The 19005-nt window shown below is 44.0% G+C and overlaps 1 protein-coding gene across 5 annotated transcripts in view; it reads left to right on the plus strand.

The window, feature by feature from the left end:
• The window catches only part of KANK1 (KN motif and ankyrin repeat domains 1), a 207766-nt gene that overhangs the window by 128369 nt on the left and 60392 nt on the right, over positions 1–19005 (plus strand). For all 5 annotated transcript variants that reach the window (XM_077908297.1, XM_077908314.1, XM_077908305.1 and 2 more), the window contains exon 3: positions 16955–17074. In XM_077908297.1, coding sequence (XP_077764423.1) covers positions 17038–17074 — 37 coding nt within the window. In that variant the 5' untranslated portion in view covers positions 16955–17037. The remainder of the gene's footprint in view (positions 1–16954; positions 17075–19005) is intronic.

Raw genomic sequence — 19005 nt, forward strand, 5'->3', positions numbered from 1 at the left:
AATTTATTCCCATCTGTGTTCTGACCAATTGGTTACATGCCAAGCTCCATATAATATAGTAGGTAATGAATGAGCCACTGTAAGTCATTGTAAGATTTATCATTCTTAGGGATCCCTGGGTGGCGCAGCGGTTTGGCGCCTGCCTTTGGCCCAGGGCGCGATCCTGGAGACCCGGGGTCGAGTCCCACGTCAGGCTCCCGGTGCATGGAGCCTGCTTCTCCCTCTGCCTGTGTCTCTGCCTCTCTCTCTCTCTCTCTCTCTCTGTGACTATCATAAATTAAAAAAAAAAATTAAAAAAAAAGATTTATCATTCTTAGACTTCTGGATGAGAGAATTAAACATTTTCTATAAATTTAACCCCAGAGACAACATTAATACTATAATACAGAAATTGAGTTGATAAAATATAAATTACACTGAGCCAAGGCTGAAGAATAAACAGAGAATCCCATGTTGAACAATGAAAATTGCCATACTAAATTCAAACTTCATAAGAACATATTTATGCAAAGAGATTTTGAATGCATTGTTTTGGTGGTGTGTTTACTGTGTTAAAAGCAATAAAGATAGACATGGATTATAGTTTTATTGGCCCCCACCCATGCGGTTTTGGTAAGAGTTTCACCTTTCTTCAGGGTGACCTGGTATTACATCCGTCAGAATGCACAGGCTCTGTCTTTTCATGTCATAAATCCATTTCTTGGAATTGATCCATAGTGAATTATTGGGCAGGTACACAAAGCTGAATGTAAGAGTATAGTTCTCAGTGTATTTGTAATATGAGAAAATTGGAAATAATCTAAATATTCAGTAACAAAAGAAGGTCAAATAAAACATGTCCCAAGTATGAAAGGAACATTTTACAGCTCTTAATAAGGAGAATACAGGTATTGTCTTCAAAAGATTATTCTTACAGGGGCACCCGGGGGGCTCAGTGGGAAGCATCTGCCTTCAGTTCAGGTCATGATCCTGAGACCCTGGGATCAAGTCCTGCATCCGGCTCCCTGCTCAGCAGGGAATCTGCTTCTCCCTCTGCCCCTCCCTCTGCTTATGCTCTATCTCTCTAAAATAAGTAAATAAAATCTTTTTTTTTAATGGCTCTTATAAATGTTAAAAGAATTAACAGTAACGGTGCTGAGACAATTAGTTATTCAGATGGAAAGAAATTAAACTGGACTCCTGTCTCATACACATATAAAAATTAATTTGAGGTGAAGCATAGAAAAGACTAAAACCATAATGCTTCTAGAAGAAAACAGAAAATAATGTCTCCGCATCTGAAGGGGAAGCAAGATTTCTTAACAGAAGACCAACCATAAGTACTAACTATAGAAGAAGAAAACTGATGTGTTGCATTTCATGAGATTTAAAACTTCTGTTCTTTAAAAGAGCGACATCAGGAAAACAAATGGAACAGCGACAGTCTGCCGTGGAAGTACGTGTGATACTTTAACTCTTACAAATCTGACAAAGGACTCTTGCCCAAAACATATAAAGAATTACTATAATTCAAACAAAAGGACTAATAACTCAGAAATGAACAAAAGGTCTGCACAGAATCGTTGCAGAAGAGAGTCTATGATGACCTCTAAGCACGGGGTGCTCAGTAGCAGTGGTCATTAGGGAAACAGAGGCATGTCAGACCGTCAACAGTGATGGCCAACAGCCGCAGATGGTGTCTAGTGTTGCTGACGAGGTACAACAGCTTGAACTTGTATACATCGCAATGCGCATAGAAAATGTTGCAGCCACTTTGGAAAGAAGTTGGGGTGTTTTCTTAGTTAAATATAGGGCAGCCCGGGTGGCTCAGTGATTTAGCGCCACCTTCAGCCCAGGGCGTGATCCTGGAGACCCTGGATCGAGTCTCATGTCGGGCTCCCTGCGTGGAGCCTGCTTCTCCCTCTGCCTGTGTCTCTGCCTCTCTCTCTGTGTCTCTAATGAATAAATACATAAAATTTTTTTAAAAAGTTAAATATATGTTCTCCATGATCCAACAGTTCTAAGTGTATAAACACATGTTCGGGGCAGCCCGGGTGGCTCAGTGGTTTAGTGCCGCCTTCAGCCCAGGCCATGATCCTGGAGACCTGGGATCGAGTCTCATGTTGGGCTCCCTGCATGGAGCCTGCTTCTGTCCATGCCTGTGTCTCTGCCTCTCTCTCTCTATGTATCTGTCATGAATAAATAAATAAAGTCTTTAAAAAACCAAAAAAAAACAAAAACAAAAATAAAAATAAACAACACATGTTCACAAGAAGATTTGTGGGAGAGTATTTGTAGCAGCTTTATTCGTAATTGTCCCACACCAGAAACATCAATAGGCGAATGGATAAAAAGACTCTAATATATTAATAAAAAATACTACTACTCCACGGGGGCACCTGGGTGGCTCAGCTGGTTAAGTGTCTGCCTTTGGCTCAGGTCATGATCTTAGGGTCCTGGGATTGAGCCCTACATCGGGCTCCCTGCTCAGTGGTAAGTCTGCTTCTCCGTCTCCTTCTCTGATGCCTCTTGCTCTCACTCTTTCTCAAATAAATAAATAAGTCTTTTTAAAAACATAAAAAATACTACTCAACAATAAATAGAAGAAACTAAAGAAAAAGTAACGTGTTTGGGAAAGAATATGTATACGTGTGTGTACAAGCACAGGGGAGAATTAGGACACTACCCACCAAAATGTTGATGGCAGTGAGTAGAATTATAGCTTATCTTTCACGTTCTCTCTTAGACTTTCCTTTATTGTTGAAAATGTACCACTATTGCCTTGAAAGAGGAAAGATCCCTCCGTTTGGAAGGGAGTAGGGCAAAAGCAGCGTCTCTGAGAGCTGAGTTGGGAAAGAATCCAGAGCCCTGCTCTCCCAGTACCTCCTCACCGTTGCCTGGTGGTCATACTCTGTGGTCATCACTGTGGCTGGAGGAGCTTCCAGACATGGTGGGGCTGGGGAGGCAAGACCTGTGTCCTGCTGACCCATCCCCAACGTCCCGTGTGGTCTGACTTTATTTGGCAACATAGGCCCAGGGGAGCCTAGGATTGCCGCAAGCCGAATTACAGAAACCCAGAATGTTTGCCAGACCTGGAGTTGTTATTACAGAGCTGTCCTAGCCTCGCCATCAAGAACTGGAGGCCCAGAGCATTTGAGTAACTCTGCCAGAGTCCTGGAGGTCGTTTGAGGCCAAGTGGAAATTAAAACATGGTTTCCAGGCTCTTGGGCTTGGGCTCTACTGTTGTAGATGAGCACCCCCCCCCCACCCCACCCCCCCACCCACGTCCTCACAAGCAGCATTTAAAGCCAGGGGAAAAGAATTTCCAGGTAAGGGAATGGATTTTCTTTCACATCTTAGAACATTACACTGTGAGGCCTTCTGTCCAGGTTTGTGTCCAGGGAAAAAGGCTGAAATTCAGAGATACTTGACTTTCCTTGGGTCCTGGCCTTTTTTTGGGGTATTGACTAAAGGCAGTAAAAGCTCTCCCTTGAAAGGTATGTGTTTGCTAAAAATCACCAACTTTGCATTTAATTTGGGGAGTTTCAGAAACCCTCTGAAGCCTGTCCTTGTGTGGTCAGTGTTCTTGGTCTTGCATTCCACAAGTTTTCAAGTAGTCTCCTTGCATTTGAACATTAAGGGAACAACGAACCAGTGTTCATACCCATGCGGTAAATATGTTTCTTGACACAACACAAGTTTGGAAAAGAAAGGACAGCAATTCAGAATGTCATCAACACACCTCATCACATTAAGACAGTGTTTTCCGTGTTTCCTGTTGCTGTTAGATGATCTTTCCAATAAAAGAAAGATTTCAGTTTTTAATTTATTTAATCTTATTTTTTTAAGATTTTACTTATTTATTCATGAGAGACATAGAGAGAGAGGCAGAGACACAGGCAGAGGGAGAAGCAGGCTCCCTGTGGGGAGCCCGATGCAGGACTCGCTCCCAGGACCCCAGGATCATGACCTGAGCCAAAGGCAGATGCTCAAGCACTGAGCCACCCAGGCATCCCATAAATTTCATGATATTTTTATTATTTTTTTTTTTTTTAATTTCATGATATTTTTAAAACCCTGCCACACTGGCACAACTGCTTTTGTTTTGGCAGTGTGCTCAGACTCCATTCTGCTCCTACCCACACGAATAATTCATGATTGTGCGGAAGAGTGTCTTCAGCATGTTCCTTCAACCGACCCATTCTTTGGAAGACCATTGCTTCCATAAAAGGAAGACACAAGCCAAGGCCCCCACCACGATGAGGCTGGTGTTTCTCTGTGCTTCTCACCAAAAACTAGGTGTTTGGATAACAGGAGGTCATTTCCACTTAAAAGATGGAAGAGGTTTGAAAATGGCCCAGTACCATGGTTTTGGAATCTCTGCCAGACTTGTTAACACCCCAACCACAGGCCCACCTGAAGTTTCTGATCTGGAAGCCCGGGGTGGAGCCCCAGAACCTGCCTTCCTGATAAATCCCCAGGTGACAAGACTGGTCCAGGGCCACCCTTCGAGGAACAGTGACATGAGGATTAAGAGTCCTATAAAGTACCATGTTCTCCATTCTTCTGTGATAACGAACTTCAACACCATGCCAGACTCAGGGAACCAGAATCTCCAGGGAGAGTCTCCGGATGCTGTACTCGCAGATTTGGGGAAACACTGTTGCTATCGGACCAGCGGTGCAGAGCCCCATGGAACAGTAGACGTGGCTGACGCCTCCAGGCCACGGCCTCCTCATCCACTGTATGCTTCGAGCCAATGACTTCGTCAGTTTTTACAAATGTACCTTCCTGGCTTCATCCTCAATTGTTTTTTTAAGATATTATTTATTTATTCATGAGAGACAGAGAGGCAGAGACACAGGCAGAGGGAGAAGGAGGCTCCCTGTGGGGAGCCCGATGCGGAACTCGATCCCAGGACCCCAGGATCATGCCCTGAGCCAAAGCCAGATGCTCAAACGCCGAGCCACCCAGGCATCCCTTCATCCTCAATTTTTAAGTGGATTTTGGGCCATCCTTACAAACGTTTTTATTCCAGGTACCAAGTATATTGTGCAAGAGTGATACCAGGATGCCTGCCTTCTGAGAATTTCCTGAGTTTTTAATGGGCTCCCTTTCTTTAAGCATGGTCACAGTTTGTGTGTATGTGAGAGAGAGAGAGAGAGAGAGAGAAAGAGAGAGAGATATCAAAAGTAGGGAGAGGGAAGGAAGGAAAGAAATGTGCATTTCTGTTGGGTCCCCTGGTGATGGTGATGCAGCTGGTCCAGGGACCACATATTGAGAACTTCTGGAACCAGTGACTCTCAAATGTAGCACATTGGAATCTCCCTGGGGAGCTTCCTGATGCCAGGGTCCCACCTGGCAAGCTAGTTCCACCAGCTTCACTGGTCTGTGCTGGGGCCTGGACAGTAACTCCCCTCATCTGTCAAGGTCATGAACTACTGCTCTGGCTCTCTCAGGATATAAGATAAGCCCATTAGGAGACGTGTAAAGCCTGTTAGGGAAAGTAGGGCTAACCCAGGAGGAGTCACACTTCAGGTGTGTGCGAATCACCTGGGCGTCTTGTCAGGCTGTAGGTTCTGAATCAGCAGGTCTGTCCTGGGGTCCATGATTCTGCTTTTTTCCACAAGGCAACGAGTTAGGTAGATGCCGCTGCTATTGGGCATGCAGTGGGGGGTTTGGGGGATGTAGGGGGTGGGAGGAGGCACTACACTTGGAATAGCATGAAGCTTAGAAGCTGTTAACAAACACATGAAACTGCCTATCAACACATCATTTTTATATTCAAAAAATTATATTTTTGGGACACCTGGGTGGCTCAGTCGGATGACTCTTGATTTTGGTTCAGGTCATGATCTCAGGGTTGTGAAGCTCTACACTGGGTGTGGAGCCTGCTTAAGATTCTCTCTCTCCCTCTGCCCTCCACCCTTCTCCCTCTCTATTTTTATATAGAGAGAGCTCATGCGCATGCACTCTCTCTCTCCCTCTCTCTCTCTCTCTCTCTCTTTCTCTCTCTCTCTCTCTCTATATATATATATATATGTTTTTAAAATAGTGTAGAACAAATTAAAACAATGTCCTTGAGATACTAGACATGTTAAATTTAGAAATAATAGATATTTTGCCGTGAATGAATGTTTACCTTCCCTTGATGGCTAGAAATTTTTGTTTTGGCTTCTCCCTATCCCCTTTCTGTAGTTCCACACAAATGTTTCTGAGTTAATTTTGCTTTGGTATGCTACACATATGCTCACAGACCTTTCTTTCCACACCCCCCCCTCCCGCCCCCCAGATCTAGATCTCAGTGTTCCCGGTCTTTCTGAGAAGGATCTTTGGGATCCGGTCTTGTTTCTTCACCACCTCAGCCCCCGCCCACTAGGTGTTAACACCCAGGAGGCTAGATGTTCAGTAAAGCTCCAAGGCCCCCAGGTCAGGAGCAGATGGCATTTGGCTCTGTCCCACTGTTATATCACACCCTCTGGGAGCCAGCCTTCTGGGGACATGGCTTCAGCCTGTGTCTCTGGCTTGAGCCCAACCTTTTTGTTCTGGGTTAGGAGTGAAGCCTCCTCTCTGGGAGGTTCCATCCTCTGGTACTTTTCCAAGTGTAGTAGAGTTGAGACGTTGCTGTCAGAGCCTTTCAGAAGAAGGAATGGAGAGGTGGGACAAGAAAGAGGCAGGATCTCAGGGTGAGTCCCCAGCTGCAGAGTCGCCTTCCCCAGGCCTGTTGCATTGCCCAACTGAACATGGCTAAAGTGTTGAGTGATTGATGGTATTTGAATTGGCCCTCAGAGGATGTGTCTGTGGCCTCTGACCACTTGGAATTGGTGGGAATGACCCCAGGGGTCTTCCCTTCCTGTACTGACCAGGGGACAAGACTTTCCCTCCTGGGCGTGGCCTGTCATTGGTTACGCTGTCCCTCTATTGCTGTTATCCCAAGCATGCCTCTGTGGAATGAGACGCTGGCAGGAACCCAGTGTTTGCAGTCATCTCCATGACAGATGCCAGCACCCCCAGCCTGCGCCCTGGCGTTTACGCACCTAACATGGGTCGACGAACATGGGCAGCACTTTTGCAGTCATGAAAGCAGTGTGCTTGTTCCAGCAGGAAAGCGTGAGACAAAAAAATAAAAAATAAAAAAATAATAAAAAAGGCAGAGAAGGTTTTGAGTCTTCTCTATTAAAAAGGGAAAAGCTTAAGTTAGATTGGTTTCAGTGAACGAAAGCGACAGTCAAGCTTTCTTGGAGCAGTATGCATGACGTATTAAGGGCAATTTGAATTTGAGGGTGGCTGGGGCACCGCAGAAAGCAGGGTCTTCCTCTGTAAGTTTTTGGATTCAGTTTTTGGTTCCAGATTTTCCTGTAACCATTTTTAGAACCTTTAAAAAAAAAAAAAAAGATTGGGATGCCTGGGTGCCTTAGTGATTGAGCACCTGCCTTCAGCTCAGATGGTGATCCCAGGATCCTGGGATCGAGTCCCACATCGGGGTCCCCACAGGGAGCCTACTTTTCCCTCTGCCTAGGTCTCTGCCTCTCTCTGTGAGCCTTTTTTTTTTTTCTTAAAAAAAAAGATTTTATTTATTTATTTTAGGGAGAGTGTGAGCATGGAGGGTGGGTGAGGGAGGTGGACAGGGAAAGAATCTCAAGCACATTCCACAGCCCCATGCCAATCACAGAGCTCCACACAGGGATTGATCTCAGGACCCTGAGACCTCCACCCCAACTGAATCCAAAAGTCAGACACTCAGCTGACTGAGCTGCCCAGGACTCCCCTAATCAAAATACTTAAAAGTAAGATCATTGATTTTGTGTTACTTGTTGGTGTTAAAATGCTCAGTGACTTTGCACTCAGAATAAACCCCCATCTCCTTCCCATGTCCAGCAAAGCCCAGCAGACGTCCTGATTTAGCCTGTACTCCCCTATCTGCTCTTTTGCTCTTTTTATTTTTTTAAAGATTTTATGTATTTATGCATGAGAAACAGAGCAAGAGAGAGAGGCAGAGACACAGGCAGAGGGAGAAGCAGGCTCCATGTAGGGAGCCTGATGTAGGACTCGATCCCAAGTCTCTAGGATCACAACCTGGGCTGAAGGGGGCACTAAACCACTGAGCCACCCGGGCTGCCCTATCTTCCGCTCTCTTAAATAAACTCAGTTGCTCAAACACATAGAGTGGTTTTCCTGCGCCAGTGCCTTTGGACATGCTTCTATAGGAAAAAAGGATTTTAATTTTAAGGAAGATCACTTCATCAATTTTCACTTTTATGGATCTCTCCTCTCTAAACTCTTCTTCAAGCCCTAGCTAGGTCTTGAAGATCTTCAGCGTTATCCTTCTAAAAGTTATAGGGTTTTTGTTTGTTTTATATTCAAGACTATGAGTCCTTTCTAATTGATTTTTGTATAAGGTGTGAAAGATTAAGGTCAAGGTTTGTTATATTGCCTATGCATGGCCATCTGCTGTAGCACGGCTCTTTGAAAAGATTTTCCTTCCCTTGTTGGGTGGTTCTATATGCCTCTGTGGAGACTTTATGGGAGCATCTATGTGTCGGGTTGTTTCTGGACTCCAGCCTTGTTCCCCACACGCCCCCAGTTCACACCTGCCTCGAGTCTGATGTCCCTCAGGTCTCACCTTCAGTGTCATTTCCCTAGAGATGCTCATAAGGACCACCCATTCCCAGACATCTCCATATTCTCATCAACCCTAAGAAGTTTGACCTTTGTTATTTTCACTCAACATCTATTTTTCTTCCTCCTTTGTGGCATTTAGCACAATGTGTTAATAATTGGCCATTGTGTGTGAGTCATATGTGTGAAATTCCTGCCTCTAAGCCCAAGAGGGCAGAAACTGAGTCTCTCGTGTTTACCACTCAAGTTCTAACAGTGTGCCTGTTACATGCTGAGTGCCCAACCAATATGTTTTGAGTAAATAAATTGTAAAAAAAAGTCAACCCTTTGGGGAACATTGTGCAAATCACTGGGTATCATTTTCTTAAAATTAGTTGATGTTCCTGGCTCTTCAAGCCTTAGGACTTAGTTTTTTCTCATTTAACCCATCTTTTAAGGCAGTGGTTTTAAGAACCTTTGGCCTGTATCAGAGTCACCTGCAGGGCTGGTTAAGATACAGAATCTTACTAGATTTCATGATTCAGTAGGTCTGGGATGGCCTGAGATCTTGGATTTCTAAGTTCCCAGAAGATCAGTGATAATGCTGCTGTCAGGGAACCACATTTTGAGAACCTCTGCTTGAAGGTTAAGAACCTGAGGATGTGTTATGATCCTTTTTTTTCCTTAGTGACAGTCCCAAGTACCCTTGAACTTGCCATTGAATAATAATCACAGAGAGTATCCTATAAGAACCCAATCCCAGAGGAATTAGAGGGAAAATGTCTGCTACAGCAGTAAATAAATGAGAACTTCACATTTTAAATAATTAAAATAGGAAATGAACAAAAGCCTTTCAGGCTACAATAAACTAATTCTCTTACAGCCATGGCTGTTACATTTGGGTTCTTTAATATTTGAATAGGCAAAAGCACTGACATTTTAGCTCGTAAGCTACTGGCAGTAGGGTTGCTTGCTAAGAGCAAGACTTCACTAACGAGGACCTACTTGTAAATGAGTTAGGTTTCTGCTGTGGTCTCTTCTCCCTCAACCCTTTAGAAATGAACCAGAGCAAATCAGGACGTACTATTTTGTGTGCCTCTACTGAATCATAAGAGTATTTTCCTCTGAGGTCAACAAAAAACATAAAGGTGATAAGCTTTAAAAAAAAAAAAAACTTCAATAATTCTAATTTTCATTTATCTCCCCTTTCATTTTTTCCACAGAGGAAAACAACTACTTTTCAGCCTAGGTTGGTATGTTCTGATAAACTCTCTTCACTGAGAATTTCCTGGAAAGAAAATTTACCAACAGCCTTTCCTTTAAGTGTTCAGGAAGCAGTGTGAGTTCCAGCAACCCTGCTGGTACAGCGCCAGTGCCAGGCTCTGAAAGTGTTTGCGGCTCTGAAGTGGCTTTAACCTGTTGGTTAGGAGCATTGTCCTTTTTTTTTTTTTTAATTTTTTTTTTTTAAATTTATTTATGATAGTCACAGAGAGAGAGAGAGAGGCAGAGACACAGGCAGAGGGAGAAGCAGGCTCCATGCACCAGGAGCCCGATGTGGGATTCGATCCCGGGTCTCCAGGATCACGCCCCGAGCCAAAGGCAGGCGCCAAACCGCTGCGCCACCCAGGGATCCCAGGAGCATTGTCCTTATGCATACTCTCAGAAAGATCCCGATGCACTTCCACAATCTAGAGTGGTCGTGGATGGCCCAGGAGGGTCTATGGGAGGGCTAGGCAAGGCTGTGCCCACTTAGGAACACAAGGAGGCAGATCTTAACATGGGAATGTTTTGCGATGCAACATCTTTGGTCTGTGCCCCCTTTGGGGAAACAACAAAGTTTTCAATTCCTGAAACAGCACAGGCATTCTATCATTGAGAATGGAGTAGAGGTAGGAGAGGCAGTCTTCATACTTTAGACCACTTAGAATATGGCTGTTTTTCTAAGAGCCTAGTTTGAGTTTCATAAGGCAGGAAAAAGGAGCAAGGAATTGGCTTATAGTAGAGCTAATCTGTTACGCATACTGTGAGACCTCAATTATCTCTCAACCTAAAGCACAGATCTCTAGTTAGATGATTTGGAGGCATGTGAGGAGGTGGGCATCTCCTTTGCTTGTAGGTCCATCCTCTGTGCCTGGCACATTGCGGGCTTCCTTGTTAAATGAATAAATGAGAGGCACTTGGGTGGCTCAGAGGTTGAGCATCTGCCTTTGGCTAGGGCGTGATCTCGGGGTCCCAGGATCGAGTCCTGCATCAGGTTTCCTGCATGGAGCCTGCTTCTCCCTCTGCCTGTTTCTCTGTCTCTCTCTCTCTCTCTGTCTGTCTCTCTCTCTGTGTCTCTCATGAATAAATAAATCTTTTTTAAAAAAACAAATAAATGAATAAATGAATTCATTTACTGTTGCTTCTCCCATATTTTCTCTTTAGTGTCTTCATTTTAACTCGTTTCTGTGATAGAAAAACTTCTTCTAGCCTCTTACATGTTACCCCAAGAAATAAGTTGTAAACATAACTGAGCAAACATGGCAAAAATAGTTTTTCTAATGGGCAAAACCCATCATTTTCCTATATTATAAATGAAACTAGTGTCCAGGATTCCAACTTAGATCGTGATGGATAATTAAGATTTCCTTTCCCCTCTACGCCACCCATACCAAGAAAATTATCTGCTGTATTTGAGAAAGGTAAATGGGTTTGGGTCATAATTAGGTAATTTGGTTGGAAAATAACCAAGAGCTGGTTAACATTACTGCCACCATAGTTTCTGTGGTAAGAGCCGGTGTTAGAAATCACCAGAAGATAATCTGATGATGAACTGTGGCCAAAGTTTGCACTCAAACATACTTTTAATTAAGTACGTTTAATTAAACTCTGGACAGAAATATCTGGGCAACAATAGATTGTGTATAATAAATTAGACAGGTTTTTGGATGAGTGTTTGAAAGACAGACTTATTTGAAGAAATAAATGAGCTTTGCACGTTTCATTAGGGTAAAGGTATTTGTGTGTGTGTGTGTGTGTGTGTGTGTGTGTGTGTGTGTGTGTTTCCACTCTGGCTTGTGTAGACTCTTCTCTTTAGCATTCAGGCCTTGGTCCTCTTTTTCTTAGGCAATTCACTTCATTTACAGCAAAGCCCCCCATGTAAGCAGACCGTGCTCTAGCCACAGCTCTACTTAGCACACACTTTCTTTTTCTTTTTCTCCTTTCTTTTCTTTTTTCTTTCTCTTTTTTCTTTTTAGATTTATGTGTTTATTTTAGAGAGAGAAAGTAGAAGGGGCAGAAGAAGTAAGAGAACCCTCAAGCAGATTCCCCTGCTGAGCACAGAGCCCAGTGCGAGGCTCGATCCCACGACCCGAGCCGAAATGAAGAGTTGAGTGCTTAACTGACTGAACCACCCAGGCGCCCTCCTCCCCTTTTTTTTAATATTTTTATTTAAGCAGTCTCTACACCCAATGTGAGGCTCAAACTCACAACCCTGAGATCAAGAGTCACATGCTTTAACGACAGAGCCATCTGGGTGCCTCATCATGTAGCTCTTGACTTTGCATGTCAAGATTTTGACTTTGTTCCTTCTGTCTAGAATGCCCTTCCCTCTTTCTCCCCCTGGAAAACACTCATTGATTCTTTGAGACTGAGGCCAAGTGGTCTCTAATAGTTACCTTTTTTTGGCCACTCGCAGCCTTTGGGGGCAAAGTAGTAGTTCCAAGCTGTGGAATAGTTAACTGTGTGTACACTGCTCTTCTAGGGCTTTCTCCTTTGATTCTGTGCCTGTCTGCTTCCAGCACTAGTGTGCGAACTTGTGGGGATGATACAGTGTTTAGTTTACGTCTCCAAGTAGAAAAAAAATGCGGCTGACATGAATCCTAGGAGTTATAGGTCTTTAAAACATGGTAAGATGATAAAAATATACAGAGTCAGAAATCAGCTCAGGTGGTCATGGTGGCCACATTGGCCCAAGGAGATAATGAGTGATTATTTTTTCAGATTCTGTCTTTTCCAGATTTTAGGTACAACTGTTGATGTTGTTATTTTTGTGAAGCAAAAGAAAGAAAAATTCCTATGACATGTTGCAAAAGACATCCCAGACCTTGCCCGTCAAAACAGTTGTTTCACCTTTCCCAGTTGTCCTTGGAGCAGCAGGGTTCGTATTCCAATTTCACTGCCCAGCTTCTATCCATTTTTGAAATTCCTATGATCCCACTGGGAGCCTCCCACCAATCCTCCAGGGTGGAGAATGTTGTTTGGTTGAAAAGGTACTTAATTTTTTGAAGGAACCAGATGACATCCAGAGCAAAGTCTAAGGAACGAGGTGGGTAGCCAGGCTGGCTGGTGTCCTGTGGAGTCTCCACACTCCAGAGTGTGGCAGGCATGTCCTGAGACATTTCCTGGGTGTCACAGGAGTCCCTCCTCAGACTCTTAAACACATAATCTCAGGGAATAAGATGGAAGATGCTCCCAAAACAATACTCCAGAACGTTCTGAAACAACTTTCTGTCTAAAAGGAATTTGAGCAAAGCATCCTTGCCATAAGCAGATACATCCCTCAGGTGACCTCCTTGAGGGGCTCCTCTTATTTATGGACGTAAATTCATACTTGTTAAAGCAGTAGTGCCCATGACCACCGGTGCTGGATGGTTTACCTCTGGACTCGGCGCTCTCGCTTACTAGTTCTCTGAGCCAGGTGTCTTCTAACCTCCCCAGGCCACGGTTTCCTTTTTGTAAAATGAGGAGAGCTAATTTTTATACTTCATGGGGTTGTTGTGAGGTTTGAATGAGGTGATAACTGTTAGGTGCTTTTCAAAGCGCCTTGAATGTCCCATCATTTCGCAAATTCTAAGATGCACATTTCTCACATTTTGAGCACTTCTAATATGAGGCTATGTCTTACAATAATTAGTGTTTGAGGAGCATTTTTCTGGCCATTTAATGAACAACATCTTTCTCAGTCGGCGATCCTTAAAATAATGGTGCACCATAGAGTACATGCTGTTTCTACCTCAATAGCTGATAGTAGTAAGAGCTCGATAAATGCCAGCTGTCATCTGCATGGTCGTCCGTGGTGTCCCCATCATCATTATCTGGACTCTACCCAAGGCAGTGACATTTGGGTGGTTGGCAGTGCCAGCCTAGATTATATATCAGATCTCAGTTTCATCTGTTTGTTTTCATAACTGCATCCTTTGAATAAGACTTAGCAAGCTGCTCTTCACATTTGTTCCATAGTAAGCTCGTGATGTAAAGTATTTATGGGGCAAATTCATGCAGTGTCTGTATTATTCTCTGCACTATACTAGGGAACTACTAAAATGTTCTCCAGATTAGTCTCTTGAAATAAACAGAGAAGACAAATTCTTTAGTTTCTGTATTGATGTATTTTCCCAAAGCCTTTCAAAGAAGTGCTTTTTCTTAGTGAGCAGAACTAAGCCACCATTGTACCACTGAAGATTTACTGTTTGCAGTCTTCTCTGGCGAAGAAAAGAAGCAGTTTATTGATCTGTAACAGAGAATGGATCATGGCCAAACCTTTTCTGGTTTATATAATGCCCTGACATAAGTATCTGCATATCATTAGGAAGACTAAGTCCTCATGGTTTAAGGCCACTTGTCAGGCATGAGCAATAACTGGGAAAAATCAATACACAGTATAAAGCCATTGTTTTTGTGCAGACGCCACCAGGATCCACGCCCAGCGACAGCCGTGTCATGTTATCATACCAGTGGCATGTTTGTAGTTCCTCATTTGGGGCTTCCTCCTCATTTGAAGGTTATTGTTCAGTTGGAGGGAGGGTGGGAGAGCCAGTTTGGATCTGGCATAAAAATCCTCTGCCAGGTGAAGGAGGTTCACCAACAGGAGAGGAACGTTGGACCGAAGTGTAATGAAGCTTGACTCCCAAGATTCTGGGCACATCTCCATCCGAATACCTTGACACATACTTCACGCACCCATAACACACACAGCCTGTTTCTTCTTGCCTTCCGTTTGCCCTCAAGAGTTTAAGTGGAGGTATTTACAAGCCATTATGAAGCAAGAGCACGAGCACATAGGTCTAGAAGGGAGTCAGGAATCAAGGTTTTTGCTTAGGTCTTGTTTTTGTTGGCTTTTAAAAGTGTAATTAGTTGAAGAATTTCAGAAGCTGGGCTTCTCTTCTCTGCCCCCTCATCCCCCTGCTACCTCTCCTCCTCCTTCTGCCCTCCCAGTCCCTATATATATATATATATTTTTTTTTAATTTAATCCCTAAAACCCACCATTTGATTGAGCGAGGTTTGCCTGCACAGGGGTGACTGCTTCCCAAACTCAGTGCCCTGGACCTGAGCCAGTGCCTGTTTCCGACAGAATGTCATGTGATTGCCACATGGAAAGAAGCAAGCCGTCCTGTCCTCCTGGTGTGCTGCCAGGCCAAAAATTGGGACCAGCAGGGAGCCCTGAGGCCTGATGTGGGAGGCCGAGAATCAGGTCCCTGCGGGTGGGCTTGGTGGTTGTCACCAGAGCTGAAGACGCCACCGAGCCAGGGAACAGTGTGTTAGCTGTGAGTTCCAGTGCAAACCCATTCGGGCAGCGAAGAAAAATTCACTGGCTCTACAGCAAGACATGCTCAGCCTGTGTGACCACAGGGATCAGCCATCTCTTCCTCTGATTGACTAGTATTTCTCACCTCTTACCATCTGCATGACTGTGGCCTGGTAGTTTCCCTTTCGTGTAGCATTTCGAAAATACTCTTTTCTTTCTCCTGTCCATTTTAAAGCAAATAAAACCCAAGACAAGAAGTCTCTAAATTTTTTTTAAGTTACTGTTACAAAAGTAATACAAAAGTAATAGAGGAGCTAAACTCATCCCTAATGGCATCATCACCCAGGAGCAACCATAACAAACAATTTGGTATACTTCTAATGGTTTTAAATCAATGTGTAAATAATGTAAATACATACCTTCACATTTTTAACAATATTGGGTTTATGACAGAATGCAATATTTATCACTGTCCTTTGAGTATTTTACATTTTTTTAAGGATTTTATTTATTTATTCATGAGAGACATAGAAAGGGAGACGGAGACACAGGCAGAGGGAGAAGCAGGCTCCATGCGGGGAGTCCGATGTGGGACTCGATCCCAGTACTCTGGGATCACACCCTGAGCCGAAGGCAGACGCTCAACCGCTGAGCCACCAGGCATCCTGAGTAGTTTACTACATTATTCAAAGCTCTTAAATGATTTCAGTGGCTGCATTAGAACCCATTGTATATGGATGTGTTGTTATGTTAGCATTCCTCCTGTTGTTGGCAGGTCGTTTGGGGATTCTGAACTGTTGCTTGAAATCTCAACGTGGAATTCATTAGATCAATTTCTTTGGGTTTCATGGGTCTAGAGTTAGGATCTGGGCATAGCAGAAATGGAATACTTCTATCTGCACCATTGTTTGCTTTCTTTGCCAGCATTTTCCAAAAGGCATTTCGAAAAATCAGGGTTGGAGCAGAGTTCGTTTCTTGTTCCCGTTTCTTTTTTATTTTCAATTCCGTGATTGTAATACATCTTATGGCAGTGATCTCAGTTAACTTTTATTTTTTTTATTTTCTTAGAGAGGGGAGAAGGAGAGAGAATCTTAAAGAGGCTCCACGCCCAGCACAGGGCTCCATATAGGGCTTGATCCCACGACCCTAAGATTCATGACCTGAGCCGAAATCAAGAGCCGAATGGTTAACCGACTGAGCGACCCAGGTGTCCCTCAATTAACTTTTAAATAAAAGATCCGTATAAAGTAAGAAATACGGTGCCCAACATGAACCCTGTGTTTCCAAACCGTGTGCCATGCTATGTCACCTGAAGGTTATCTGCTTGGACAGTGGGAGACAGGGAAGACTTTTTTTAAGAGGAGAGTGACCAGATCAGATTTATATTTTGCAAGACTGAAATACCTCCAAGGGTTCCCATGAACTAATCCTTTAAAAATGTGAACGCTTGGTACAATAGCAACTACTCTGAAAGTGCAGTTAGTGAATGAAAGTGTTAAGCCAACATTTGGAAACGATGGTTTGTGAGGGGCTATGGAGCCATAACCCACTAGGAGGCCATTGGTGTTTAAAGGCCACCTTCCTAAAAATGTCATGTTTTTTGAGAACCAATTTTGTCTCCCTTGAGAGTGTCGGGTCTGTAGACCTGCCCTGGGTGCCCGTCCCCAGGCACATCTATGGGTGTGCGATCCTCTCAGCACCGGGTGGCAGGGCTGGGCAGCCACCACCACCATTCATGGGCTGCCTCTTCCCCCCCACCTCAGATCCGCTCTCTCCATTGGCAGCCATCTTTATAAACACACGTCTAAGATTTAGTGTTGTACATACTTTTAAATGATCCGCTTTGATGGGGCTCTCTTTATTGTTTCAGGTTGAATGCGTTTGGGAACTTGATGCATAAAATTTGCATGACTCCTTACTTCTTTCTGGACCTGTCATTGGATTGCAGCCAGCATGGCACACATCACAAAGGTTAACGGCTGTGCCTCAGGTAACTCTGTGGTCTGTGGGGTGTGTGTGTGTGTGTGTGTGTGTGTGTAAAAGAGCAAGTGTATGCCTTTGCTCAACCTGATTTTTAATTTCTTTTTTGAATAATGGGTATACATGAGCGAGTTGCCTAGATAACTAGGCTTTCAAAGATTTTCTATCCATTGAAGCTGGGTTTGTGCTTTCTTCTTGTTTTTAAATCTCTTGGATAATTTGCTTTTATCTGTAGAGTCTTTATGTACAGGAATCAGTTAGGTAAATTATTACCCCAGTCAGTTCTATTGAAGTGTTGAAAGATAAATGTAAGATCCTGAATGCTGATCCAAGTGTAATGTGTACTCCTCTCTTCCTTCTTGATGAGAGATTGAGCAACGAGAGGGGAAATGAGTCCGGATGCTTCAAGCCAGTTCCTAGTATCCACTCCTGGGCAGCTTTTGTATCATGTTGCCACACAAAGAGAAAGAGGGGCTAGGGAAGAGCATAGTATTTGAAGTCACTTTCCCAGAGAAGAATATGCAACAAGCCATACCGTGAATCATAAAGACTTTGTTCTTAGTTCTACTCTGGTTACATGAGAGACCTGTGTAGTTTTCATATCTCCTCCAACATTGCTTATACAAGATTTGGGAGAAATTTATAGAACAAAAGCAGAGAAAAGCCTCTCAAGAGATGGTATATGGCGGGAGACCACCACCTGTCCAAAATAGCAGGCCAGGTGTACATTCCAGTCTTGGGTAACCTGTCAAAGAGCAGAATGTGTGAGAGCAGTGATTGTGTGTGTGGGAGCTCTTGTGTGGTGGCTGAACCCAGTCCTGGCTCTCCTGGTCTGAGCACATTCTGCCCTGAATGAGAGGCCCATCTGCAGCACTGACCATGAAATATGGGGCAGGACTATTTCTCCACCTGTAAAACGTCAGTAAATACATCTACCTGGAGGGTTAGGACCACATGAGGGCCAGAAATGGACTTACAAGTGCCCTGTAAGCTGGAAAGCTCTGGTAAAGACAGGAGCAGCAGGAGCCCTCTGAAGGGTGCATACCCAACCTGTCTGTGACTTTCTGTTGCAGCAATCCCAGCTGCAAGCATCCCCTCTGGTGAGAACACTGTAGCTTGCCCCAGACCAAACCCAACCATACTTGGTGGTGCATTCTGGGACAACTGATCTTTCTCTATTTATTCTTTCACTTGCCCTTTCTACTGCCCAGCTTCTCGGGACTTTTATAGATTGTGCTCAGGACAGCTGTCACTAAGAAAATATGAATGACAAAAGCTAACATTTAATGCACACTTACTGTGTACCATGGTGGCCTAGATGCCTTGCCTGCATTATCCTGCTTAATCCTTATGGTAATCCTAGGAGATTATATGGTTACCACCACCACCATCCCTAGGTGATGGCAGAGAAACTCAGTCACTTACCTAAATAAGTCAAGTCAGGATTATTCCTTGGTTCTCTAGTGAAGTCTTTGATAAGGGAGGAAATTGAAGCATTGTGAACTTTCTTGAGTGTTGTGGGTGAGTTTCAGTCCTCTGTGATGGATGCTCTCCCATCCCACTCCTGCCCTCACTTGAATTCACACATTCAGAGAAAGGGGGCCTGGAACTGTTGGGGCCCTCAGACCTTGACCCTCTGGCCTCTCTGGCACATTCCTGTCTTCAAGGGTTTAGATACCTACCTCATTTGCCCTCAGCTCCTTTTCAACTCCACTTGTCCTAGAGTGTCCCCTTTGTTCTTAAAGTCTGATGACCGAGCTATAACCTTTCCCCCTGCCTAACAGGTCTGGGCACTGAGTTTGGAAGCAAGGGGATGCTCTCTGATTAGTGAGTGCTGGGGTGTCAGGGGATGAATGGTTCCTGCAGACAGGTGTCTGGACCAGGCAAGGGACAGTAGTATTTATTCTAGTCACCATGACCTCCATAAGCAATCTGATGAGA

The sequence above is a fragment of the Canis aureus genome, chromosome 1 (assembly GCF_053574225.1).
Source record: "Canis aureus isolate CA01 chromosome 1, VMU_Caureus_v.1.0, whole genome shotgun sequence".
Lineage (NCBI taxonomy): Eukaryota > Metazoa > Chordata > Mammalia > Carnivora > Canidae > Canis > Canis aureus.